Genomic DNA, 12,307 nt, shown 5'->3' with positions numbered 1-12,307 from the left:
CCCGACAACCTTTCTATTGCACTCCGCAAAGGTACATGGTCTACTCGCAATCCACATCCTTTTTATAACTTTTTGTGTTATGACTGTTTGTCACCTCCACTGCTGAAGTCGAGCTCCGACTTAGGCTTCGTAGCCATCTCCGACTTCCTATGAGTCGCCATCCATCGCTGAAGACAAGCTCTGTCTTGGGCTTCGTCGCCATTTCTGTAGAAGACCAGCTCCGATTTCGAGTTTCAAACCACTAGTGCATCTTCATCTTCTTCCACGGTAAGATTTCCAACCATGTTCTATTCTTATTTCTGTAGATCCGCCAGCAGCTTCATGATTTTTCGATGTCGGATGTTGCCCAGTGTTCGAATCTCCACTCGGAATCCATGGTTGTGGTTGTTGTTCCCTGTTAACAAAAAATAAAGGTGTGGAAATTTTTGGCAGGCCGAGCTGATGGAAGGTAGAGCTGCCGAGCTGATAAGGTTGAGCTGCCGAGCTGAGGGAAGGTTGAGCTATCGAGCTAATGGTTGAGTTACCAAGCTACTAAGCTCATTATCATCTGATTTATTTTTTGTGATTTATCTTAATTTATATTGCTATTATATCTTATCTTTCTCTTTTATTAGATTTGTTTGTATTTAAGGTTGTTGTAATCTAGTCCTAAAAAGTATGAATTTAATCTCTAAAATTTAGGAGAATTCTTAGGATCCACTGTGTATATATTTGTGGCATTCTCAAGGGAATTATAGACGGAAGATTATTCTTTCAAAAGAATATTTCTTCATGGTATCAGAGCAGGAATTATTTCCTCCTGTTATCAAACCCTAAGCAGCCAGTTGCTATAGCGACCATCCACCTCTTAATCTCCTTTCTTCTTTCTACTCGATAGTACCAGAATTCTTCTACAATGGCCAGCAACGACAGTAAGTCAACCCTGCAAGCAAGATTGGGTGGTAAGGATTGCTAATGGTTCACTATCAAAGGTGGCTGGAATTAGAATGGTGATAGTTTCAGATGATTTAACCCTAAAATCAATTCTCTTGGTGCTAAATTTAGATTGCAACTTAATATCAGTGAGCAAGTTATCAACTGATTGTAATTGTGTGGTTAAATTCTCACAAAATTTGTGTGAATTTCAAGACCGGAGTTCAGGGAGGACGATTGGCAATGCTGAAGCATGTTTGGGCCTTTACATCCTTAAAAAGACTTCTTCTGGCAGTAAAGTTGTTTAATCCAACAACTGTTCTTCTCTTAAACCAGTTGTTTATTTATCTAATTTTCATTCCAATAATGGTGCTATCATGTTATGGCACTATAGATTAGGTCATCCTAATTTTATTTATCTTCAGAAATTGTTTCCCTCATTGTTCAAGAATAAAGATCCCCATTTGTTACAATGTGAAATCTATCAATTCTCTAAACATATACGAAACACTTATCCCAGCCAAGTTTATACTCCAACTTTGCCTTTCTCCTTGATTCATAGCAATGTGTGGGGGCCTTCTAGGGTTAGAAACATTACTAGGGTTCGTTGGTTCATATCATTTATTGATGATCATACTCGCTTAACGTGAGTATTTCTTATGAAAGAAAAATCTAAAGTTGGTTCTATCTTTCAAACTTTTCATTCAATGGTGCAAAGACAATTCAATGCCAAAATTCAGATCTTGAGAACAGATAATAGCAAAGAATACTTCAATTTTATCCTTGGTCGTTATCTTTCCCAACAAAGCATAGTACACCAAAGCACTTGTGTTGATACCCCCCAACAAAATGGGGTTACAGAACAAAAGAACCGACACTTATTGGAAGTTGCGAGATCCCTATTGTTTTCTACTAATGTTCCTTCTCATTTTTGGGGTGAAACTATTCTAACGGTCACCTATCTAATCAATAGAATGCCCTTACACATCCTAAAGCATCAAACCCCTAATCAACTTCTTCTTACTTCCTTTCCTCACACACGGATCCTTTCACATCTTCCCCTCAAAATTTTCGGTTGTTGTGCATTTTTTCATGTGCATAATCATATGAGAAGCAAGCTTGAGCCTCGGCCTCTCAAATGCATATTTCGAGGCTACTCTCCTCATCAAAAAGGGTATAAATGCTACTCTCCTGAACTTCAAAAATTCTTTACCTCCATGGATGTCACATTTATTGAAAATCAACCCTATTATCACAAAACTGATATTCAGGGGGAGAACACTCAAGATACTTCCTTAGAATATTAGTTTTGGGATTCTATTGACTGCTAAAAACCTAAGGAGATTGAGGAACCTGAATCTAACACCTCTACCAGTCATTCTCCTTCTCCTACCAAGGAATTTCCTGCCTCTACTGTCACTGAACTGCAGGTTTACTTTAGAAGACAGTCCAAACCTAAGGAGAATGAGGCTCCAACATGCCTCGGGACTGTTCAAGAGGCTGAGCCGAAATCACTGATAGAAAGAGGTAGAAATACAACTGGTGAGAATACTATTATTGTTTCTATTGACGATGAGGATTTACATTAGCCTATTGCCTTGAGGAAGGGTGTGAGAGCATGCACAAAACATCCTCTACAAAATTATATCTCATACAAGGGTCTCTCACCAAAATTCAGTGTGTTTGTTTCAAATGTAGACAAAGTGCAGGTTCCTAACAATATCCAAGAGGCTCTTCAGCACCCTAGATGGAAGGAGGCTGTTCTTGAGGAAATCAAGGCCATGGAAAAGAATGAAAAGTGGGAAATCATTGATTTGCCTCTCGGAAAAAACCTTGTGGGCTGCAAGTGGGTTTTCACGGTAAAATATAGGGAGGATGGAGAGATTGACAGATTCAAGGCTCGGTTAGTGGCAAAGAGCTTCACCCAAGTTTATGGAATTGACTACCAATAAACATTTGCTCCTGTGACAAAGTTGAATACCATCAGAGTTCTGTTGTCCCTAGCAATAAATTTGGATTGGCCTCTACATCAGTTAGATGTGAAGAATGCTTTCTTAAATGGAGATCTAGAAGAGGAAGTTTACATGGAGATTCCCCATGGATTTGAGACTAAACTTACAAAGAACAAAGTTTGCAAGCTAAGGAGATCACTCTATTGACTTAAACAATCCCCAAGAGCTTGGTTTGAGAGGTTTACAAGGGTAATCAAGAAGCATGGATTTAATCAGTACCAAACTAACCACACTTTATTCATCAAACGGTCCTTGAAAGGTAAATTGACTATTCTCATTGTATATGTGGATGATATCATTGTTACAGGGGATGACATTATTGAAATCAAAAGCCTTAAAGAAGTACTTGCAAGAGAATTTGAGATCAAAGACCTAGGGAAGTTAAGATACTTTGTAGGCATGGAGGTTGCAAGGTCCAAAGAGGCAATTTCAGTTAGACAAAGGAGGTATATCCTAGATCTCCTTAAGGAAACAAGAATGTTGGGTTGTAAACCAGCTGAAACTCCTATGGAATCTAAAGCAAAATTGGACATTGGCAAAGAAAGTAATCCAGTTGACAAAGGAAGGTATCAAAGGTTAGTAGAAAAGCTTAAATATCTATCACATACCAAGTTGGATATTCTAATAGTGTTGTAAGTCAATTCATGAATGATCCCAAAGAGGAGCACTTGAAGCAGTTTACCGCATCCTAAGGTACTTGAAATCAACTCCAAGCAAGGGGTTAACGTTTAGAAAAACAACAAATCGAGGAATCACAGTCTATACAGATGTTGATTGGGCTGGTTCAATTCTTGATAGAAGGTCAACTTCAGGGTATTGTTCATTTGTATGGGGAAATCTAGTGACTTGGCGCAACAAGAAGCAGTCAATTGTATCTAGAAGTAGTGCAGAGGCCGAATTTAGAGCAATGGCTCGTGGATTTTGTGAAGGAATATGGCTGAAAAGACTACTCCAAGAGCTGAAAATAGATACAACAGAACCAGTACAGGTGTTGTGTGACAATCAATCTGCCATCAGCATTGTTAAAAATCCGATTCATCATGACCGAACTAAACATGTGGAAATTGACAAACATTTTATCAAAGAAAAACTGGAAGAGGGAGTATTCAAGCTGATCTACACTCCTATTAGTAACCAAGTGGCTGACATTTTCACTAAAGCTCTATCTAGAAGAATATTCGATGAATTGAGTTCCAAGCTTGGCTTGAATAACATATTCAGCCCAGCTTGAGGGGGAGTGTGGAAATTGTTGGGAGGCCGAGCTGCCAAGCTAATGAGGCCAAGCTGCTGAGCTGAGGGAAGATCGAGCTGTCAAGCTAATGGCCGAGTTACCAAGCTACTAAGCTCGTTATCATCTGATTTATTCTCTGTGATTTATCTTGATTTATATTGCTATTATATCTTATCTTTCCCTTTTATTAGATTTGTTTGTATTTAAGGTTGTTGTAATCTAGTCCTAAAAAGTAGGAATCTAATCTCTAAAATTTAGGAGAATTCTTAGAATCCACTGTGTATATATTTGTGGCATTCTCAAGGGAATGATAGACGGAGGATTATTCTTTCAAAAGAAGATTTCTTCAAAAGGGATGGGGATACATACCAAAACCCAGAAGTTTTTTTACTGCAATTTCAGTTCCATTAGGCATTTTCTATGGATGGCAGATTTGTATGTATATTTTTTATGTATATTTGATTTATTTTTTGAATATTTTGTGTATGTATATTTGATTTATTTTTTGAATATATATATATTTGACTATTTTATATAGTTGATTATTGATTTGTGTATTTGATTATTGATTATCTATATGTGTGTATGTAATTATTTCCATGAAAAATAATAGCAATCAAACACCAAAAGTTAGAAAAGTATAACAATTTCTAGGTAGAAAATTAAGCCAATCAAACACATTCAATTGACATTTTCCCTAGAATTTAATTCTAGGCAATTCAATTGCCTAGAAAATATTTTCTTTCCACGCTTGCAATCAAATGCACCTTTAGATTTTTCTTTCATAATTGTTTTCTCACAAAAAGAACCTATGCAAGAAGATTAGCAACCCCAAACTTGCGTGAGAGAAGCTTGGGAATCTATCCCCCAAGCCAAAGCAAATTTGCACCAACTGTTACATTTGGTTTAACCTTTATAGATCATCACCATCATTGTCACCAACTGCAACTTATCTGTCACAGGCTTAATTTTCAAGCACCCATGTAGCACTTAAGCTTATCAATTCCTTCACTAGAAGAAAGCCTAAGTTTAGCCTTACTCCTCAAAATGTAGCGTTAGATGGAAAAGACGAAGAAGAGTGTCAAAAGAATTACTCGAGAGTGTTTTTGGAAAGAACTTTTGTATTGCACTCTCAAAATGTTACACCTTTCCTGGATGCCCTTGAAGCCTTCCTGTACTACCCCAAGAGCCTAGAAAAGTTAGTATATATCGAGGATAGTGTAAGGAAGGAAACAACACCAGCTCGATACCTTTTGGGCTGAATGTTGGCAAAGAACTCCCAAGTTAAGCGTGCTTGACCTGGGGTAATCCAGGGATGGGTGACCCCTCTGGGAAGTTCGTGTAGGCCCATCAGGTAAGTTGTTCCGATTCTTCCTATCACTCGAATGGGATGTTACACTTCCCCTATTTAAAGGTCCATTGAAAGAATGTGCGGGTAGCATGGTGCCACATGTCAATACTCGATGGAACATCTTAGGACACAACCTCCTAGAGAAGTCCAGAAATATCTATAATATCCTACACTTCTCTAGAATCTTCTAGAGAACCCTAGAAAATTTCTATATAACCCTAGAAATCTCAAAAATTCTAGAACTCTAGGATTGCCTAGAATACCGTAGATACTTCTATAATGTTATAGGATACTTCAGAACCATTTAGAATTCCCTAGACTTTTCTAGAGATGCAGGAAAGTTCCACAATGTTCTAGATATTTTTTCCCTCAAGGTCTAACCTCCATTATCAGTAACTAGGATAAACACCTATGTAACATTATCCTAACCAAGTTAGAGTAGGTAGCATGACATCATAATGTCAATGGATTTCTAAAAATCACATTGACAATATAAATTAATGCAAAAGAACAATGTGGCCAAGTTTTACACAATATGCCCTTCCTGATGCAATCCTCTAGCAAGGGAAATGAAGAGTTAAAGTTCCAACACCATCTTAATATGAAGAAGTTTCTTGAGATGGCAGTGAATGAACCTAATTGACATGATCCTATTCCACCACAATTGAAATTGTGAAACCAACTTGTATAACATAAAAACACGGCTCTTAAACTTTACATATATTTTCATCAATTAGACAATTTTGAATCAGTGGTTGATAAATAAGAGAATGTAACCAAACTCAGCCAACATTTTAGCCTTCTTGTGTCTCTTTAAGACAAAAGATTAATTCTTCCCTTGATCATCATAACCAACATTTCCATAGATTTTTCTGTTGAAGTTCCAATATTCTATGATTCAACACATGTAAGAATCATTGCAATCTATCTTTTGCAAGTCTCAGGACAAGCTAATAAGAATAAGATGCAAACAAATATTCTCACATAACAATTGAACAAGGTTGAATTTCTGCACATTCTAAACAATATAGTCCAGACAACATATGTATGACAAACATATGTACCTATAATATATGTACTTAGATGCACTTTATACAGTTGGGTTCTTAAACCTGTATTAAACATTACAAAAGTGAATATGACATTAACACATATATATACATGAAAAAAGAAATTACCTTGATTGCACCCCTTTGAGGAACATAATAAACTTCCTCACAAGAACCACAAAAGAGCCGTGATGGCGGTGTAGAGATATATTTCATATAACGCAGGCACTTTCCACATTTACTAAGCAAGCGTCCAGTGTCCGAAAGTGGAGAAAACTGTGCTTCAAACAACGCATCCATGTTGTCAATCTGCACCAAATAAATCAGAAAAATATGAATGGAACTATTTTGGATTTGTAGTGAAGATTAATGTTTTATGCATGGTGAACATTTAACTCAACTAGAATATATCAACGAACTAGTTTAGATGAGCAGATCCCAAGATACAGAGCCACCATGCAAGTAATCAAATTCAACATAGAAAATAAGGTTTAGACTAGAATAATACAGATGCATTTTCCAAACAGCAACAGTGCACAAGCCTGGGAATTGAAGGAAAAGATTCTGGTGTGTAGTACTTGCTGAGTACTTCAGAGAGCTGATTAGTCACTGGCAGAGAGCTTGATTATTTTCCAACTTTTTGGGATGCATGCTACAAGAGTCTAGCTATCTTCAAATGGATGGTTGAAAAAAGGGGTCTGTGACTTCCTTGTCGGCCTCAACATGGAGGATGTGGACTCAAGTTTTAGGCAGATTGATCGACATTTCATAGAAGAAAAGCTAAAGGAATTAATTTGCATAATATGCAAAAATTGGTTGATCTGTTAATGCTTATCATACAATCTATTTCACTTCACATGCTTAAAAAATTAGTTATTCAGTTACATGTTATCTCTTGCTTATCTCTATTCCCACATGTTGGCATTGATATGGTATCCATATTTGCTCATTGACTTTGTTATGGACTTCTATAATATGCATTCTTCTATTTTATCTATATGATAGATGTTGTGTTTTGCATCGAGTATAGCTTAGAAGAATTAGAAGGAACCAAGGGAATTCTCGAAATATTCAAGTGGCAGAATTAGTTAAGTTAGAATGAGTCTAACAGTAGCATATGTATGAGGGGTATAATAGGAAATGTGTAATCTTTTATATTCCTTGTATGGTCTGCCCTAATTGTCTATAAATAGAAGGCAAGGGGCGACTTGAGGTAGCCATTCTGTTATGCGAGTGCAGTGAATTGAGAATTGAGAGAAAAGCTAGAGTTCAAGATAGTCTTTGTAATCTCAGAAAGCTACTGTACTTGTGTGAGGGTTCTTGTGTACTAATTTCTTTCAAGATTTCATAGTGGATTGCTCTCGAGATTGAGGCTGGATGTAGGATCACAATTGTGATCTGAACCAGGATAAAAATGTTGTGTTTATCGTGTGATTTGCATGTTCTTACTCTATCTTTCATTTCTGTTCTGGTTAATTTTCTGTTGTGGGGTAAACCGTGTGTGTGTGTGTGTGTGTGTGGCTATGTATTGGCAATATTGAGTAATTCCAATGCTCCCAATTCAACAAATTGGTATGAGAGCAAGGTTAACTTATCAAGAAAGCCAAGAACCATTAGAAATTGATAGAAATAGTCGTAAAAATGGCTTCTATGGCCTCTACCACTCGATATGATATCAAGAAGTTTGATGGGCAGAATGATTTTGGTCTCTAGAGAATGAAGATGCGGGCCTTGTTGGGTGATTTAGGACTGGAAGAAGCTCTTAAAGGAGAGTGCCAGCAACCTATTCCATAGAAAAGAGAAAGCCTTCAATACATTGATCTTGAGTCCTGGAGACAGTTTTGAGAGAGGTTTCAAAAATGGAAACTGTTGTAGAACTTTGGTTGAAATTAGAAAGCCTATACATGACTAAGTCCCTTTCTAGTAGACTGTATTTGAAGGCCAAGTTCTTTACCTTTTAGATGCAAGAAGGGCAGAAACTTCAAAACCATATAGATGATTTTAATAAACTATGTCTTGATTTAGAAAACATAGAGGTAAAATATGAAGATGAAGACAAAGCCCTAGTTTTATTGCATTCTTTGCCTAAATCCTATGAAATCTTTGTGGATAATCTAAAACATGGTAGAGACACACTAACCTTAGAGGATGTAATTGGAGCATTAAACTCCAAGGAATTGCAGCAGAAAATAGAGGGCAAAAACACAACAGGAGATGTTCTTGCAGTTAGGAGTAGGACAGAAAGAAGAGACTTTAGGAATAGGGGCAAATCTCAGTCTAAATCTAGAAATGGCAAAAAAGTGATTAGTGCTATCACTACCATGAAGAAGGGCACATTAAGAAGCATTGCCCTAAAAGAAAGAAGGAAACAACAACAACAACAACAACATATCCAGCTTTTATCCCACTATGTGCAGTCAGCTATACGAATTCTAGACTTCCATGTATTTCTGTCTTTTGTTATATCTTTATTTAAACCCATACACTTCATATCAAATTTTAATGTCTCTCCCAAATTCTTCTTGGGTCTGCCTCTACCTCTTTTTTTGATTAATTGTTCCATTTTATCAACTCTCCTCACAGGAGCATCTCTTGGTCTCCTTCTCACATGGTCAAACCACTTAGTCTAGTCTCTCTCATCTTCTCCTCGATTGGCACTACTCCTACCTTATTACGAATAACCTCATTTCTAATTTTATCTTTTTTTGTATGGCTGCACATCCATCTCAGCATTCTCATCTCTGCTACACTCGTTTTTTGTTCATGCTGATATTTGACTGCCCAACATTCTGAGCCATATAACAAAACTGGTCTTATAGTTGTCCTATAGAATTTTTCTTTCAGTTTTAATGGGATTTTACCATCAAATAACACCCTCGATGCATTTCTCCATTTTAGCCAACTTGCCTTAATTCTATGCGTGACATTCTCGTGGATTTCTCCATCTTTTTGAATCACTGATCCCAAATATCGAAAATGGTATTTTCTTTGTAAGATTTGGTCTTCCAATTTTATTATAACATCCTCCAGTCTTGCATTCTTACTAAATTTACATTCCATATATTTTGTTTTCTTTCTACTTAATTTAAATCCCTTAGATTCTAAATTATTTCTCCACAACTCAAGCTATGGTCACTCTCTCTTTTGTTTCATCCACCAACACCATGTCATTTGCAAATAGCATACACCATGGCACCTCTGTCTGAATGTGTTTAGTGAGTTCATCTATTATTAAAGCAAATAAGTATGGACTTAGTGCAGAACCTTGATGCAGTCCCATTGTAATTTTAAACGGTTTAGTACTCCCTCCACATGTTCTAACCCCTGTCTTTGCACCATGATACATGTCCTCAAGGGTTTGTACATAGGCTATTCTAACTCCTTTCTTCTCTAAAACCCTCCATAATACTTTTCTAAAGACCCTATCATAGGCCCTTTCTAGATCTATAAACACCATATGCAGGTCCTTCTAATAATCCCGATACCTTTCCATTAGGTGTCTCAGTAGGTATATAGCTTCCATTGTTGACCTACCAGGCATGAAACCAAACTGATTTTTCGAGACATCTGTTTCTTTTCTGAACCTCTGCTCTATTACTCTCTCCCAGAGTTTCATGGTATGGCTCATTAACTTAATTCCTCTATAATTTTCACAGTTTTGAACATCTACTTTGTTCTTGTATATAGGGACCAAAGTACTCTTCCTCCACTCATCAGGCATCTTTTTTGATTTAAGGATCGCGTTAAATAATTTCATTAGCCAGGAGATGTCCCCCTAAAAGAAAGAAGGAATTCCAAGAAAAATTAAATCTCAAAATTTCATCCTCCATATGTGAGTTTGGCTATGATAGTGCTGATGCGTTGGTTGTATCTACTAGCAAGGAAGATAGGGAGGTTTGGGTGCTTGACTCGGGTTGCTCATTCCACATGACACCCTATAGAGATTGGTTTTTAAGCTATAGAGATATCGGTGGTGGTAAAGTAATTTTAGGAAACAACCATGAGTGTAACATTAAGGGAATTGGAGACATAAAACTTAAGATGCAGGATGGAATAATTAAAACTCTAACTGCTGTGAGATATGTTCCAAAATTAAAAAGGAACCTAATTTCCCTAGGTGAATTGAATAAAAGTGGCTATTCCTATGGGGGGATGGTGGAGTTCTAAAGGTAGCTAGGGGCTCACTTATTTGCATGAAAGCTATCCTACAAAATGGAATATATGTGCTGCAGGCAACCACTTTAAGTGGTGATGCAGCTATAGGTGAAAACAGAACCTATGAACACACTAAATTGTGGCATTATAGGATGACCCATATTAGTGAGCAAGGCCTTAGAGAACTGTCCAATCAAGGAATCCTAGGTGCTGAAAATTAAACAAAGTTAGATAAATGTGAATCTTGCATTTTTGGTAAGTCTACAAAAGTAAAATTCCCTAAGAAAGCAATCCACTCCTCGACAGCCCCCTTAGAATATATTCATTCAAATCTGTGGGGCCCTAGTCAGACTTTAAATCATGGAGGGGCAAGATATTTTCTATCGATCATAGATGATTACTCTAGGATGGTTTGGGTCTAGGTTTTGAAATCAAAATATCACACTTTTGAGGCTTTTAGAACCTAAAAAATCATGATAGAGAATAAAAAATGTATGAAAATAAAGATCATTAAGACTGATAATGATCTAGAGTTTTGTAATAAAGATTTTACTCAAATGTGTTGTGAAAGTGGCATCCTTAGGCACCTAACAACCCTTGGAAACCCTAAACAAAATGGCCTAGCCGGGAGAATGAATAGGACCCTACTTGAGAGGGTGAGATGCATGTTGTTTCATGCTAGGTTGCCTAAGTCTTTTTAGGGTGAACCTGTAACTACAGCTCCATATGTAATAAATAGGTCTCCATCGGCAACTATAGGTTTTAAAACACCCTATGAAATTTGGAATGGCCATAAGCCAAGCCTAGATCACCTAAGGGTATTTGGGTGTATAGCTTATGCCCATGTAAAGCAAGGCAAATTAGAACCTAAAGCCAAAAGAAGCCTATTTATTGGTTATCCATCAAGGATGAAGGGATGCAAGTTATGAAACTTAGAAGAAGGATTGCCAAGAACTATAGTGAGTAGGGATGTAACATTTGATAAGAATTCCTTCATGAAAGATGATAAGTTAGAGGATATAAAAGGAAAATCTAAGGCTGTCGAAATAGAACAGAAAGAAGAAAACCATGATGCTGTTAGTGAACAGTCATGGGGATCAGGCAGCAGACCAGCAAGGTGATAGTGCTTGTACCTCTAGCTTAGAATATGACCCTAGTCTAGGAAGGTATAATGTAGCGCAAGATAGGCAAAGGAGAGTGAGTAGACCTCCTATAAGGTATGGATTCTCTGATTTGGTATCTATGCACTGTCAAGTGCAATGGAAATGGCTAGAGATGAGCCTCTCTCGTATGAAGAGGTTGTTAGATCCAAAGACTCCAAGAAATGGCTTGCTGCCATGGAGTCAGAGATGGAGTCATTGAGGAAGAATGACACTTGGATCTTGGTTGACAAACCCTTAAATAAAAGGGTGGTAGGTTGTTAGTGGTTGTTTAAAATAAAAGAAGGGGCAAGAATTGATCAAAAACCTAGGTATAAAACTAGGTTAGTAGCAAGAGGTTTTACAGAAGTAGCTAGGGTAGATTTTAATGAAGTCTTCTCATTGGTTGTGAGATGTCATGACCCAACATTCCATAGAAGGGCATTATAGTAATAGAC

The 12,307-nt window shown here is 37.1% G+C and overlaps 1 protein-coding gene across 2 annotated transcripts in view; it reads right to left on the bottom strand.

The window, feature by feature from the left end:
* Positions 1-12,307, bottom strand: part of LOC127799127 (DNA topoisomerase 3-beta) — a 74,345-nt gene that overhangs the window by 5,930 nt on the left and 56,108 nt on the right. For both annotated transcript variants that reach the window (XM_052332869.1, XM_052332870.1), the window contains one exon: positions 6,685-6,864. In XM_052332869.1, the coding sequence (XP_052188829.1) occupies positions 6,685-6,864 (180 nt within the window). The remainder of the gene's footprint in view (positions 1-6,684; positions 6,865-12,307) is intronic.

Source organism: Diospyros lotus, chromosome 4 (assembly GCF_014633365.1).
Source record: "Diospyros lotus cultivar Yz01 chromosome 4, ASM1463336v1, whole genome shotgun sequence".
In the NCBI taxonomy this organism is placed as follows: Eukaryota; Viridiplantae; Streptophyta; class Magnoliopsida; order Ericales; family Ebenaceae; genus Diospyros; species Diospyros lotus.
The sequence above is the reverse complement of the archived record's forward strand: the minus strand, read 5'-3'. Positions and strand labels throughout refer to the sequence as shown.